Here is a 16,079-nt window from a genome sequence, read left to right as displayed (position 1 = left end):
CATGCTGGCACTGCAGCTCACAGATCCCTCTGGTGTATTGCAACAACATAATGAGGCTCTCTCGTCGAGCGACAAGGACGGACCGTTTGTAAAAGAACCCCAAAAAATTACAAATAAATGCTTTGAAAATTAAGTATATTAAGTAATAGGAGAACAATCTGATATAACATCCAAAAGTGTAATCAGAATCTTCAGAAAACATTTTGCAAATCATGAAAATTCATTTCGGACCCCTAACTGTAAAGACATTTTGGCATCAAAAGTTTGAAAAATATTATTTTAGAATATATATATATATATATATATATATATATATATATTTTTTTTTTTCATGAGAAACAATTTTGAGCTTTTGATGGATAACAACTGCTAATAATTCAAACACTCATATCAATAGAATAGATTTTGTTCAAAATAAATTCAGTGAGCTACGTCTTTACCGTTATTGAACAAATGACATAAAAATGAACCCTACGTACGTGTGCATAAATATATAAAATATGATATTTTCAATTCAGATTTCAACTGTTACTTTGAAATGTTACCATGAAAGCGTATCTATGACTTGAAACCATCCTTTGAAACCCTAACCCTTGTTTAAACCCCTACTATGAAACCCTAATCCTGGACTGCGACCCTCAAGATTGTGTGAAACCCTACTTTGAAACCATAATCTTTCTTTCAAACCTTAAACCAGTCTTGCAATCCCAACGTGAAACCCAACTATGAAATCCTAACCCCGGCTGGAAGCTCTAATTTGAAACCCTAATCACTGTTTGAGTCCCTAATTTGAAATGCTGACCAAGGCAGGAAGCCATTGTTTAAAACCCTAACCCTGATTTGAAACCATAGTTAAAACCGTACTCTGAAATCCTACTTTGAAAGCCTAACCGTAGTTTGAAACCCTAATTTTCAACCCTATATGTGGCTTGAAACTTTCATTTAAAACCCTAACCCATATTTGAAACCTTTAATTTGATACCTTACTGTGAAACCCCACCCCTGCCCTGAAACCCTGATAATTGTTTGAAACCCTAGCCCTTATTTGACTCCCTAACGCTTACTTGAAACCCTAATTTGAAATTCTAGCCCGAGTTTGAAACGCTAACCCAGGCTTAAAACCCGAATCGGAAAGCTGAAATCATAACCCTGGTTTGAAAGCCTAATTGGAGCACCCCAAAAAATCTTAGCAGTTAAAAGGGAGCGTGAAGCGCATCGGTTCTCACCAGACACTGAGCGTGAGTGAGGGACTTTGATCCTTGCCTCCTGACGTTGGCAGCGGCGTCAGACCTTGAGCAGCAGGCGGCACGCAGCGACAACAAAGCACACTTGTTAGCGCATGCCGCAATCGGTCATGTATTCTTCCCAGTTTGGTCATCTCGCCTCGCTCCTTTTCTCTTGAGAGCGAGCGGTTACGGAGTTTATTCTAAAACGCGCGTGCGTTCAAGTCTTGAGTTTTAGTTTGTCAGACTTGTGATTGGACACATTACATTAGCGCTGTACTCTTCTGCTTAGTTATTATGGGCTTGTTTAAGCATATGGTTAAGACGATGGCCAGGCTGTGCTAGCTAATGTTAGGAAAAGCCTACTAGAACAACTGAGCATTATTTGGGGTTAATCTGAGGCAGGTTTGTGCTAACTCCCATTTAAGATGACTTTGAATGTGATTGTTTAAATTCGGAACACAGCCACGTCCACAGTTATGAGAGGGTGTGCACACTTGTGCTACCACGTTATGTCACCTGGTTATTTTAACTTGTACAGGTTATAGGTCACATTAATGGTGGTAAAGATGTTGGACTGATTTACATGGGTCTTATTTTTGACATCTCGAAAATCTGGTATTTTGAACAGGGGTGTGTGGACTTTTGATATACAACGCACGTTCTTTTAATGACTTACACCCAGACTTTTTACTCGGGCACGTTTCGACAAGGTGACTTTAACTGCCACCAAAGTTATTTTCAGTTATTTTTACCCAAGTATCGCTTTCGTGTTCTTTATGCGAGACTGATTCTCCAACTTCTTTGCCCCCTCGCGGTCATCTTTCTAATCAAAAGGCGAGCAAGGTCAGAGACCCCACCTACCGTTTGGAGTACCAGGACAGCACGCCGTCGTGGAGGACTACCCAGCAGGAGCGCCAGCCCAAAGATCCAGAGCTCTGCGGGTGCGACACACGAGGGAGGAATCAGCACCGTCGCTCCATTTCGACAGCGGCGAACACATTTGCATATACTGGATAAACGCTGAGACGTGACTGGTGAATTCAAAGTTACAGCAAAACAGTAGTCATGTGATAACTGAAGGTTCCGTTGAAAACCAATGGGGAAAGAAAATACACAAATGTACGCTGTTGGCCAATTTCCTGTTATTTTATGGCCTAGACTTAGATGTTGACATGTATAATAAATATCAAGTATATTTTGGAATTTCTAAACAATTTGATGTATGACAAACAATGTGATTGGTCAAAACACATTTTTTCCTGGATTTTCTATTTTTTAGCCTGCAATTTAATTTGTATTATATTTACAAATGTAGTCAATTTGTATGACATATTTCTACTATATTGGATTACATTATTAAAATTGGATGCAGTATATCTTTTTGAAGTTTGTTATCTTACACACTGTAAATGTGTGAATATTATACACGACCTCTACTACTACGACTACTATTACTAATAATAATGAGTATAGCTTTTATTTATACACTACTTACTTAAGAAATAACATTTCAAAATTATAATTCAAAAAACTGTAATAAAATTTAACGTTGACCTTAAATGCTATATACAGGTTGTACATATATATGTTATACACAGTTTTAGAACAACAACAATAACAATAATAACATAATAAGGACTTCAATTTAAATAGCACCTTTCAGGGATCTAAGGCCGCTTAACAAATACATAAGTTTCATATTAAATTATATCTACATATTAATTCAAGAAAGTGTAATAAATAAGTAATTCATTTTTATAGCACTTATAAAAATAAAACAGTTATAATACACGCTTGTACAGGATTATCTTCATCTGAAGATATATATATATATATATATATGTGTGTGTGTGTGTATTAATTGTATGATTTGTTTTATTATTTTTTTAAAATCATTTTTAAAATTAATTTAATATGATCAATATATTATATATATATTTTTTTTTTACAATGCTGGCCCCAACAGCGAGTGCCGTGGTTAGCTTGTCAACTAGCTCGGCAGCTTAGCATCCATCCGGCACGAGCGTGACTTTCCACTTTGCGCAGGTGACGGTGTATCATTAAGCAAACCAATGGCCGCTTCACAGGCCGCTAAACGAAGCTACGGACGGACACCGGAGAAAACACGAGGCGCGAAGAGGGCCTGTCGTGTACATTTTCATTGTGTACACTTTCGCATTGACCCATTGAAATGGAACAATCGATTTTTTTCTATTGAAGCACTCTCAGAGTGCGCATCATGAAGTGTCTGATCCAGGCATACTGCGTACGGCTGGTTGCCGCTTGGTGATAATGTACAGTATGTGGTGAAGATCCTGACAATGACAATTTGAAAACCATACTTTCAAACGCTAAGCATTGTTTTGGTCACGCAATTTGAAACCCCTGAACAGGTCTTGAAGCTGTTAATCACAAACCCCAGGCTTGAAACCGTAATTAGGACCCCTGGCTTGAAAGCACAATCATCTCTTCAAACCCTACTTTGAAACCCTAACGCTGGCTTTAAATCCTACTTTTCAACCCTAAACCTTTTCTGAAACTTGTACACACGCTTAAAACCATATTTTGAAACGCTAGCCCTGTCTTGAAATCCTAATTTTAAACGCTAACCCATGCATGAAACCCTAACCTTTGTGTGAAACCCCGACCGAGGCTTGTAACGACAACCCTGTCTTAAAACCCTACTTTGAAACCCTAACTCTGGTTTTACGCCTTGATTTTAAACCCTAACACTTGGGACGTTTGATACCACTTTTTCAGACCGATACTAGTATGAGTATTCACTCTTGAGGACTCGCCGATACCGAGTACTGATACCACTAGTACTCTTGATACATACAATTTCACTTGACACAATGACGGATAATTATGAACCAAATACTTTTCTTTCTTTCTGACGTGCGTGATGATTCAAACTGCTGCCAACTATTGGCGAGGAGGACTTACTCAATGTCAGATTTTTTTTTTTGCCTTAAGCGTCAGTGGTTGGTATCGGCAGCCTTGACGAGTACCGGCTAGCTTGAAATAAGGCCGGTATCGGCCCCATAAGATAACTCGCCCGTTCCTAGTCAAAACACAAATGCCGTTCGACTTTGGAAGTTGCACTGCACTCAAGTCGACGAACCTTGAAACGAAATCCACAAATAAGGCATCTGATGCGCGGCGTACGAGGTTCTGGTGTACTTTACCTTCCAGAGGAGTCCCTCAAACTTCTTGGCGTAGCGTCTCATCCCCTGCAAACGCCCAAAACGCCACTTAAAAAGCAAAACCACAATAGCAATGGGAGTGCCGACCTTCAGTGTGAACACTCACCCGGCGTGCGTTGCCTTCAAGCAGCTGCGTCATGGCTGCATCGCTGGCTAGCTCCAAAACGGTCTGACCTGACAGAATCGCATCACATCAAACTCACTTCAAACCCGAAGCCTAATTTCAATGCTTGAAACGTTAATCCGAAACCTTACCCATGTCTTGAAACCCTATTTTGAAACCCAAACCCTAGCTCGTAGCTCAAATATGAAATATTTACCCCGTGCCTGAAACCCTAACCCTATCTCGAAAGCCAAACCCAATCGTGAGGCCCTTCTTTGAAAACCTAATCTTGGCTTGAAATCACATTTTAAAACCCTACTGTGAAATGTTCTTGCCTGATAGAAACGCGCAACCGTCATCAACATAAACAGGAAAAACTCAAGACGACATCAAGGCTAATTAGCACTGTCGGGCATCTCGTGTAATCATCGTCACGGTGCTAATCACTGAGCACCGAGCATTTAAACAGGCGCAAGAAACAATCCAGTGAACCCTTGTTATTTCAAGGTTTATCATTTATTTTCATCATTTATCACCTCCTATACAGGACAGTTTTCAAATCTTTTTGGATGGGTTTTTACAGTATGCAGGCAAATCTATCCTATCCCCCTCTGTACTGTTCTTAACTTCTTACCGTTCTTGTTTCTCACACTAGCGCGGGCTCCGGCCCTCAGCAGCTTGGCGGCGCACTGCTTCTGGCCCCGATAGGCGGCGCAGTGCAGCGGAGTGTTGCCCAGCTCGTCTGCGCACTCCAGGTTGGGCGGCTTCTTGCTGCTCAGCTACACACACGCACGCACGCACGTCAGAGAGAACGCAAAAACTGCAGAATGAGCTTCTGCCGACTCCCAAACGTGTTTGTTATCCTGTGAAGAACTGAGCTGTGATACCTTGGATTTTCAATACGTTCAGATGGATGGATGGAATGTTTGACATGTGATGTTTGTATGCTTTGGACGGCAACCGTAACCCTGGCTTGAAACCTTACTTTAAAATCCTAACCCTTATTTAAATCCCTAACTCAGGCTAGAAAGCCAAGCTCAAAACCCTAACTGTTGTTTGAAACCTGAATCCTGGCTGGTTAACCCAAACGTCATGCAAAACAGTTTGTTCAACTAATGATCTTTTTTTTTTTTTAAACGTGGTTTGGTATCAAAAAAAGTCTTGCAATCTATTAAAAGTGAAGACAATTTGCAATTTTAGAACCAATTTGGGCAAGAAACATGAATTATAGACGGATCTTGGAAACAGCGTAGAAAACTAACCAGCTGACTTAGGGCGGCGATGTCTCCTTCTCGCGCTGCTTCAAGAAGTTGGCGTTCCTGTTTCCTCTCTTCCGTCCTCTCGGCCGCTTTGAAAAACAACACGGCAACAAACAGTCACAAACTGCTCAACGGCAACATTCAACGTGTCTTTTAGTCCCGCAGCGCACAGAGCGATGCGACCAAACGCGACTGAACTGAGCAATCGCAATTTTTCTCACCGAACCACAAACGACACGGCGCGATTGTCAAGGAAGAAGGAGATCGCCCTGGCCACCGTAGCTACATGTTAACAATAAGAAGAGAGGAAACGTGCCGCAATAACGGAGAAACTGCGGATGTTAGAGAGGCAACGATAGCCCCATTCATTGACTGCACTCTGTACAGTATAGTACGGTAGAATATAAGGACAGCGGGAAGACTCCAGGCCAGTAAACCGCTTCATTGTACTTCGGTTGAAACTTTGAAACGTCGCATGCAGAGACCGTTATAAACTGAGGATCCCCTATAGTGTGTTTCTACGTAAAAACCGCCAGTTTTCGTCTTTACATAATTCTTGTGACTGTACAAGATGCGTTCCACACGAAGCTGTCGGACAGGTTCTGACGAGGAAGCTCCAAGCAGGACGTGGCGCAGGTACAGATGGATCTGCCCTATCACAGTTGTTTTTCCTGTTTCTCTTCAGTCTTTGCCATCCAGAATCCAGAATCTTGTCCTGAAAACCGTTCTGGGATTTAGAAAAAGTCACAGGAGGAGTGGATGTCGTTTCCAAGAACTTCAATCCATAAAGGTACCCCGCAGTGTCACCACAAGAACGCACACCTGACAGACCCAAAATTAACTGGGAATCTTTCTTGAAATTCCCATATGCGCTTGTTAAGTATATCCCATTGTTGAAAAACTGGGAGCGTACACAGACAGCTTTGGTAAGGAGTGTTTCCTGTATCAAGGAAGCGGCCTTCAAATATCCATCCATCCATCCATCCATTTTCTGAGCCGCTTCTCCTGACGCGGGTCGCGGGCGTGCTGGAGCCTATCCCAGCTGTCATCGGGCAGAAGGCGGGGTTCACCCTGAACTGGTCGCCAGCCACTCGCAGGGCACATAGAAACAAACAACCATTCGCACTCGCATTCATACCGACGGGCAATTTAGAGTTGTCGATTAACCTACCTTGCATGTTTTTGGGATCTGAGAGGAAACCGGAGTGCCCGGAGAAAACCCACGCAGGCACGGGAAGAACATGCAAACTCCACAGAGGCGGGGTCGGGGATTAGACACCGGTCCTCAGAACTGTGAGGCAGACGCTCTAACCAGAATACAATGAATACCATGAATAGAAGTAGCTAAATGCCAGCAGCCACAAGTTACACCGAAATGGAGGAACAGTGGGTTTTTTTTTTGGTGGAGGGTAAAGTAAATAGTGTATGTGTCACAATTCAATAAATGACAGACACCCTCTCTATCCGATGAAATGTTTTTGTGTACGTGAAACCAATTTCAGCCTCTGACCCTAAACCAGTCAGACAGCTTTAAGGTTTTTTTGATGGCCACCACGCTGACATCACTGCGGTTGTCAGTCAACATTTTTGTCGCTTGTGTGTGAAAAGACTCTGGAATTATTGCTCAATCTCAGCACTGCGCGAATGGAGATGCAGACTATTTAGGTCTCTCTCATAACTAGATACACAGTACAGCTTTCAAATTGTTCCTGGCCAATAGCAGATCATCATCGTGGACCCCAGTCGAGTCCTGGGGGTTGTCGGTTTACCTGCCAGTGATTTGGTTTGAATGACACACCAGGACGAATGGCACACGAGGAGGGTGAGTTTATTCCTATGCCTGTAAATTTGTCAACAAGCTTGCATGTACATTGGGGTAATGAAAAAATTGATGAAAAGGCAAATACGTTTGAACGTCCAGGCTCCGCAACTTTTTTTTGTTTTGTTTTTTTTTTCCTTCCTTTTGCCATGTAGAATATACTGTAAAGATTTCTGGAGAAATGGACTAGTCTAGGCAGTAGCTCATCAGGTCACTTTTGCCTTTTAATGCACGTCAGAATCCTCAACATTTTCAAGTTTATGCCGGTTCCCTTGGTTAGTTGGTTTATCCCTTTAATGTTCCATGATGCACAAGTGCAGACCAAAAGGAAAAGAAGTTAAAAATAATCACAGATTGTACAACCTGTTTCTCCAGTATCAACAGCACAGCTGTTGAGCATGCCAACTGCAGAAATGATATGCATCCAAGGGCTTGCCTACAAAATGAGACGTGCTTAAAATGATGCTTTTTTTGGGTTCCTTCATTGACATGAAGGCGAGATGATACAAACGTGTTGCAAGCTGCACTGCCAAAACGGGGATTCAACTGATTGGCAGGACTTCAAACAGTACCTGTTGCAGACAGTAGTAACTCTTCCCTGCTGCCACTAAGTCTTCCTTAGGCTGGAGCATTTTTGCACTTTGACTTTGAAACATAAACAGCACATAAAAGCAGATACTTCAATAGTTCATAGGCAAAAAAGGTTTGTTAGTTTCAGTGCCAAAAACACAACGCCAAGACGAAAATCATAACTTGGAAGCTACCTGAAGTTGTTGTCTAAACGTTCTGCATAATCATTGTCTGCTTGGAAAGGGAAAAAAATTCACTCGTGAAGCTAACAGGGGCGGGGTGTCACTTGGGAATTTCAGAACAACTCTCCAACGGCCGATCCGTTCCAGGCCGACCGGGTCTTTTACACTCGAATTTCAATATTTGAAAATAATCATAATAATAGTAAGTCATTGAAACACAAACATTAAAGTAACCCCGATTACATTAAATAGCTAGATGGCTAGATGACTCAATAGACTCAATGACTCAACTTTATTAACCTATGAGGGAAATTAAATAGATGTTTACATTAGACGGTCTCACCTTTCTTTCACAACTTGCCTAATGATTATCTCTAATTTTGATTTTCATTTTGCTTTGCAGAGATAAAAGAGATGCCGGAGAGAAGGCTGGTGCTGATCGGTGGTAGACGGGATGGTAAAAGCTCCTCGGCCAACACGATACTGGGAGAAGAACGGTTCGAATCCGGCCGGACTCGAACAGCTCAATCCGAAGTGAGACATGGAATAGTGGGGGGCCGGAACCTGGTGGTGGTTGACACTCCGGGATGGAAGAGCTCTCCCTCCCTCAGCGAGATCCCAGAAAGAGACAAGCAACAATTTAAGCTCTACGCATCCAAGTGTCCACCTGGACCGCATGCTTTCGTCCTTGTCATCCCCACAGATTCTAGGTTCTCCTTCAAGCAGAAGAAGACTTTGCAGGAACACATGACGCTGCTGGGGGAACAGGCGTGGCGATACAGCATGGTGCTGTTCACCTTTGGAGACTACCTGGACAACAACACCATTGAGCAGCACATTGAGCGTGAGGGTGAAGCGCTCACCTGGCTGATAGAAAAGTGCCAGAACAGGTATCACGTGCTCAACAACGAGGACAAGAACAATTCATCGCAGGTTACTCAGCTGATGGAGAAGATTGACGAAATGGTCGATGACAACGATAACAGATTCTACGTGCTGGACAATCACACATTCCACAACATCGAGAAAAAGCAAGAAGAAGTGGCTCAAAAGGCCGAAGAGCGATCGAGGCGGGCCTTGGAACAAAGAGAGCAAATGAAAATGATTGTTTCAGGTAAGTAAAGCACAAGTAAAAAAACACTGTCTACCTTCTTCTTCTTTTACCTTAGTTCTTGTTGTATGGAATAGCAAAACATCCTTTATTAGCTTTGAAAGGACACACTTGACTATTCTTGTAGGAAATGTAACCGACTATGAATCAAAGCTACACTACAAAACATTACTTCTGTGACTTTGGTTGTCCAAATTCACATTGAACTCATTTTGTAGCTCAGCTCATTTTGTAGCTCGGTCACGGGAATGTTGTTCTTCAAGTCAGAGTCTTGACGACGACAACCTCTTGTTTTTTTTCTGACAAAATTAGAAATGGAACCCATCCAGCAACTTCGTATTATTCTCCTGGGCAGCCGCTTTGTCGGGAAAACCTGCGTAGGGAACACCATCTTGGGAATCAAAGAAAACGACGAAGGAAGAACAACGCTCTCCGAGGTCCTGCAGGGCTCAGTGGGCAGGACCGACATTATAATTGTGGACACCCCAGGTTGGCAGAAAGCCTTCCTTGCGTGCGACACGCCGGAAATGATCAAGGACAGGATGCTGCAAAGCATGTTCAAGTGCCTCCCGGGCCCCCACGTTTTCTTGCTGGTGATCGACGCAGATGCCTCGTTTAACACCCGGCACCTGGATGCAGCCACCTCTCATGTAGAGCTGTTCGGAGAGGGTGTGTGGAAACACACATTGGTGGTGTTCACCCGAGCAGACTGGCAAGGGTCGCACGCCATAGAAGAGTACATCGAGAGCGAGGGGAAAGCCCTGCAGTCGCTTGTGGAGCGATGCTGGAACAGATATCACGTTTTGGACAAGATGAACAAAGACAACGGCACCCGGGTTGACGAGCTGCTGGAGAAAATCACGCTGACTCTGGCAGGGAACGGACGGCGACATTTTCAACCCGATCAGATGATGATGGAGGCGTTGATGGAGAGAGAAAAAAAAGTGGAAAACGCCGCCAAACTGAGAAGTCAACTCAAGGCCACCAGAGTAGACAAAGGTACGATCACAATGTCTCATGTGTTCTGAAATGGTGTATTTGGTGGCCCCAAAAAACAAATCCTTCTGATATTGCAGCGTTCCAAATCAATCCAGAATCCACAATCGCATCCATGGGGCACCCTCAGCTAGCACCATAATTACTCTTGTTCATTTGATTGTTTCCTATACAAGGCCTGCAAGTGTTTCTCAAAATAAATAGACTGTCATTTTGAATGAACAGCTGCGTTTGCATAGCTTATCGAGAGACTACAGTTATGCGGTTTGGCCTCTATACAAATCAGAATCAGAATCAGAATCATCTTTATTTGCCAAGTATGTCCAAAACACACAAGGAATTTGTCTCCGGTAGTTGGAGCCGCTCTAGTACGACAACAGACAGTCAATTTACAGAACACTTTGGAGACAGAAAGACATTGACAAAAAACAATTGTGCAAAAAGATGCAGAGACCTCTAGCACTTAGAGCAGTTCGAATGGCTAATATCGCAATAGTCCGGTGCAATGACCATTGTGCAAAGGGCGCTGAGACTTCAAGGAGTGTATGCGGTTCAGGTTACGCCGCTGCTGTAGGAACAGAACTCCGTCGTAAACTGAGGAACCCCTGTCTATGAAAAGCTGCAGTCCTGTGAGCAATTTGCCATATTGCTCTTGAATATTGGTCATATAAGGAGAGACAAACAAACTCATCTCAGATCTCAGAGATCGTAAAAACTTAACTAGAAACACTTGGAATTCATCTGATGTGTCGTGTCAGAAATCATGTCAATTAAATAGGAATTTGACCCTAATTGAAAAGTCAGTCCCCCGAGTCGGACTTAAGCTTGAAATTGTGTATGCCCATCTTCCATCCATTGACTTTTTACAGGATTGTGCTGTATACTGCACACGAGTGCAATTTCGAGACGAAACAGGCGGCATGTCACAATGGAAGTGTAAGTTCACTGTTTCAGAAGTTAACGGCAAGAAGGAAGAAGCTGTTGGAACGTCTGTTGGTTTTAGTTTGCATTGTCGATAGCGCCTACCTGAGGGAAGGAACTGGAAGAGGTGGTGACCAGGAAGTCGAGGGTCCAAGAGGATTTTGCGTGCTGCTGTCTTAGTTCTGGCAGTGTGCAAGTCCTCAAGTGTGGGTTGGGGGGTACTGATGATTTTTCCAGAAGTTCTGATTGTCCATTGCAGTTAGAGTTTGTCCTTTTTCGTGGCAGCATCAAACCAGCCTGTGATGGATGAGCACAGGACTGATTCGATGACCGCTGTGTAGAACTGCCTCAACGGCTCCTGTGTGCCTTCTCAGAAGCCGGAGGAAGTACATCCTCTGCAGGGCCTTTTTGAGGATGGAGTCGAAGTTGGTCTCCCACTTCAGGTCCTGAGAGACTGTAATTCCCAGGAACTTGAAGGTCTCGACGCTTGACACAGGGCAGCTGGACAGCGTGGGGGGAAGCTGTGGCAAAGGATGCCTCCTGAGGTCCGCGATCAGCTCTACAGCCTTGAGCGTGTTCAGCTCCAGCCGCTCCACTTCCTGTCGATACGCGGACTCGTCACCGTCTTTGATGAGGCTGATGACTGCGGTGTCGTCTGCAAACTTCAGGAGTCTGACAGCCGGGTCTGTTGAGGTGCAGTCGTTCGTGTATACAGAAAAGAGCAGCGGAGAGAGGACACATCCTTGGGGCGCCCCGGTGCTGGTGGTGCGTGTGGATGAGGTGGTGTCCCCCAGCCCGTCCCACCTGCTGTGTCCTGCCCGTCAGGAAGCTGTAAATCCATTGGCAGATTGCAGGCCGGATGCTGAGCTGACTTTTGGCGAGAGCCAGGGTATATCCTGGATTGGTCACCAGCCAATCGCTCAACAAAAATCGACAAACAAGTAACAATATTGTATTTTGCAATTGAATCAAGGACATGCAAGTTGCACAGTTGGTGTATTGATGCCTCCGTTCTGCCCTTCGTCCATTTTATAGTCTCAAAAACACCTTGGATGCCACCCCTTCAGCATGAAAGCGCAAAAACAATATTGATTTTTGAATAATGTGTGACACACACACACACATGAGCACACACACACACACACACACACACAGACATACCACCAGGATATTTTGGGTCAAATTTGTAAATGTGTACTATTTTTCTGGCCAGTTCTGTGTGCAGTATGTTGTGTAATTTTTTGCCACCTTATTATATTTCCGCCCCCATCACAGGTTCTGCCCAAAACCTGAAGGAGCTGAGAATTTTGATTCTTGGTGAAAAGATGTCAGGAAAGACAACAGCAGCAAATTGCCTCCTGCGGAGCAACGTGTTCCCCACGAATGACGAGTGTCTGGCCAGGGAGGCGCAGGTCGCTGGCAGGCAAGTCACAGTGGTCGACACCCCGGGCTGGTATAGCGAGGCCCAATGCACCTGGGCGCAGGACCGAGAAATAGTCCGAGGTCTGAGCCTGAGCCCTGAGGGGGTCCACGCTGTTCTGTTTGTGATTTCCCTGGATTTCAAATTCACCAAGGCCAATCAGGAGACCCTGGAGGATCATATTAAGCTCTTTGGCGACAGCGTCTGGAACCATACAATGGTTCTGTTCACAAACGTGGACACCTTGGCAGACAGACCCCTGGAGGAGTATATCGAGAGGGAGCACAGAGCGCTGCAGTGGTTGGTAGACAAGTGTGGAAACAAATACCACTGTCTGAACGTTGCAGAGACAAGCAACATTCGCCAGCACGACCAGCTGTTTGAGAAGATAGAGGAGATGTCAGCAAAGAACCAGGGCCGCCTCTTCCGAGCCGACATAAAAGACATCCACCCGAGGATTGATGAGAAGTTCCAGAAGAAGAAAATCAAAGATACTGTGCAACATTTGATAGAGCAGCAGTGCAGGAGCCGAGAGCTGGAACTGTTGAAGGGCTTCAAGGAGAAGCTCGAAAAGCTGCATCAGGACATAAAGGAGATTGTCCCCGCTCCAGTGGCACTAAGTAAGTACTATTTAATTCCATTATTGCCCATTTAATATTCCATGCTTTTCATGTTTGCTCTTCATCAAGGCACAGGTTTCAAGGCCAAGGTGAAGAAGAAATCTGTCCTGTCAGATATCGAACAAGAGATTGAAGAGCTGAATAAGAGCATTTTCAAGTTAATGCATCTTCGTCGGAACAGCATGGACTTAATCAGTAGCTGTACGTAAACATCTCATTGAGTGCATGGTAGCATTTGAGCTATTCTCTTTCAAAATAATACATGATCACAAATGTAAAATCATCATTGATTTGATTAAAGAAGCCAGCTTGGCACAGTTTCTCCGACCTATCCTCACAATGTCGTTTGTCTTGAAAATAATTTGGAATCATTTCCAACATTCGTCCTCTCCTGCTCAGTGAGCTGCATGTAATTTTGAATCCCACTTGAGTAGCTCTGATCAACCAATCAGAGGACGGAAATATGTCGATGTCACTCTGAAGAGTGGTGAATCTGAAATCTGATTGGTTTAAATTTTTTTTGTTTTAAAAACAGCCATTTCTTTGGTGTGTATGTGTCATCTGCTAGCATTTACGGCATTGAAGGCCCTGGGCGGATTACATTGACTTGGCAACACAGAAGCAGAAATCTGATTGGACCCCCCAAAAAAAAACCTCACATAGCTATGATACTACAAATAGAGTCTTTTTTTTAAATTTTTTGAGCATTTACCACAATTATAAACATGTTCAATTAATACTTCTCGTACAGTATCAGCCAAAACAGAGTCATCAGTGGCGGTCTATGAATGAAAACGTCTTCATGTTTTCCTTTGCAGTGAGTGGATCCACCCAAGGCATGGATGACGATCTCAAATGTCTGTCTACGCTTCAAATCAGCACAAATCAAGACTCCCAGCTCACACTCGACTTTTCAGAGTCATCGAGATAGGAAGGCAGTTCTTTTTGCTTTCACATTGCAAGTTGATTGGAAAGTTCGGCTTCGAGATGAGGCGCGTTTTGATGGCTTTTTTTCATGTCATGTTTCATTTGTGTTGACATATTCAATATGTCTTCCTTTCTCATATTTGTCAGTACAGCAACCTTACTTGTACAGCAGTACAAGTAAGTAATAGGTAAACTCCACGAGTAATTGACACCCACCCAAAAAGGTTTTTATTCTAATTTATTTATTCTAAGGTTATGACCTGCCTGAAACAAAAAGAAACTCCTCCCCTCAGTTCATCATAGTTGCCTGGCAACAAGATGCTACTTTTCTCTGGTGTAGCGTGTGGGTCATAAAAAGTTATGTATATTTCGTGCTAGCAGTGACGTCGCCAATAAATGTTTCTATATATGTGTACAATGTATTTATATATGTATGGATTCACTGTAATAAAATTTTAATATTGAATAAATTGTAAAAAAAAAATAATAATAATTCCTAAGTTGCTATTGGCTGTGCTAAATTCCAAATATGTTAAAAAAAAAAAAAAAAAAGCATCTCTGAAGATACACACGCTTCTTGCCTTGAGTGTGAACCATGATTTTGTTGATTCAAAAGTATTGAGACAGTTGGGTATTATAACCTCACATCATAATATTGGAATCATTCAACTTGTCCTAAATATCTTGCTCAGAATTAAGATTTAGGGGATAGTAAAGGACTGTATGCTATCCCCTGATTGCTAAATGAATTGATTTATAGCGCCGCATCCATTACTGTACGTGCTGGGGTGCAAATAACAATTTTGGTCTGGTTGTGGGTCACCAGAGGTTGTTGCTTGGTGCTAATTTTTTCCCCCGAATTTAACGACGTACAGTATGGGACAGTGCGATCGGCTGATTTGGTGCACTTTTCTTGGGCAGCAGTCCTCCGTCTCTTTTGCAGCACGGACCGGTTTCACGTAAAGACGCATTTCATAATTACTTCATGAAGCGATTCCATTTTGTATGTTCGCTCAAAAGATTGTTTTTTTTTTTTAACGAGTCGTTCACAAAATACCCAAAAATTGCTTGGTCCACAAATGTACAGGGACACAGTTGAATCTGATGTGCTTTTAATATTTCCAGTGCATTCCAGTTTTGCATTGTGTGTTAGCATTAAGCTAGTGGACTGTGGTTGTTTGAAATACATGTGAAATTATTTTAGTTTTGTTTTTTTTTTTGATGGTGAACTGGGAGTGGCCATAAACAGCTTGAAGCCTCTTTTCTGAAGTTTTTTTTTTTTTTTTAAACTATCTGACAGACTGAAGTGAGTTGATTTAGGTGCCACTATCTAGCACTCTTATCTCAAACTTTTGTTCGTAAGGCAAAGCAAAAAAAAAAAAAAAAAAAACAATAAAAAAAATAAATAAAATCGACCGAGCAACAGCTCGTATCTCGAAATACTCAGAGGTCGGCTCACGTGGAAGTAAAGGTGCCACTGCACTGCATATGCTGTATTGGTACAGCTAGGCAGCGGCCGGCTGGATCTCGTTTCTTATATCATTTTCGTTGTGAAAGATCATGCGATACAACATGGCATTTTTGATTGGCCGTGTTTTAAATCTCAAATCGCACCAAAACTAGTTGCTGACGGCCGGCCACTCGTGAAAACAAGTTGCGCGACCCACAGTTCAGTCACGCTCGATCGCGCCGCCGGGCGTGCGGCGGGCCTCGGTCGCA

At 43.1% G+C, this 16,079-nt stretch overlaps 2 protein-coding genes across 12 annotated transcripts in view; one reads left to right on the top strand and one right to left on the bottom strand.

Moving 5' to 3' along the window:
• osbpl1a (oxysterol binding protein-like 1A) overlaps positions 1-16,079 on the bottom strand; it is a 41,976-nt gene that overhangs the window by 21,835 nt on the left and 4,062 nt on the right. For 10 of the 11 annotated variants that reach the window (XR_009789393.1, XR_009789394.1, XM_061779644.1 and 7 more), the window contains 6 exons: positions 5,798-5,883; positions 5,170-5,314; positions 4,539-4,606; positions 4,415-4,459; positions 2,088-2,161; positions 1,227-1,290 (listed from right to left, as the gene is read on the bottom strand). Coding sequence is in view for 9 of the 11 variants with exons in the window: in XM_061779644.1 (XP_061635628.1) it covers positions 1,227-1,290; positions 2,088-2,161; positions 4,415-4,459; positions 4,539-4,606; positions 5,170-5,314; positions 5,798-5,883 (482 nt within the window). In the remaining 2 variants the exon portion in view is untranslated. Of the gene's footprint in view, positions 1-1,226; positions 1,291-2,087; positions 2,162-4,414; positions 4,460-4,538; positions 4,607-5,169; positions 5,315-5,797; positions 5,884-6,343; positions 6,929-16,079 lie in introns of those variants that run through there. The other variant, XM_061779649.1, reaches the window with a different exon arrangement.
• Positions 7,431-15,649, top strand: LOC133480922 (GTPase IMAP family member 8-like). The gene is made up of 6 exons (XM_061779654.1): positions 7,431-7,616; positions 8,769-9,479; positions 9,789-10,475; positions 12,669-13,433; positions 13,503-13,634; positions 14,252-15,649. Exons 1-6 carry the CDS (start codon positions 7,601-7,603, stop codon positions 14,362-14,364), a joined length of 2,424 nt encoding a protein of 807 aa, XP_061635638.1. The 5' UTR covers positions 7,431-7,600; the 3' UTR covers positions 14,365-15,649.

The sequence above is a fragment of the Phyllopteryx taeniolatus genome, chromosome 7 (assembly GCF_024500385.1).
Source record: "Phyllopteryx taeniolatus isolate TA_2022b chromosome 7, UOR_Ptae_1.2, whole genome shotgun sequence".
NCBI classification, from domain to species: Eukaryota; Metazoa; Chordata; class Actinopteri; order Syngnathiformes; family Syngnathidae; genus Phyllopteryx; species Phyllopteryx taeniolatus.
The sequence above is the reverse complement of the archived record's forward strand: the minus strand, read 5'-3'. Positions and strand labels throughout refer to the sequence as shown.

Bases quoted from the DNA above. Each gene is read 5' to 3' on its own strand.
- LOC133480922 (XM_061779654.1), top strand. The intron at 10,476-12,668 runs GTACGATCACAA...CCCCCATCACAG, and splicing joins GGCCACCAGAGTAGACAAAG to GTTCTGCCCAAAACCTGAAG. The intron at 13,635-14,251 runs GTACGTAAACAT...TTTCCTTTGCAG, and splicing joins CATGGACTTAATCAGTAGCT to TGAGTGGATCCACCCAAGGC.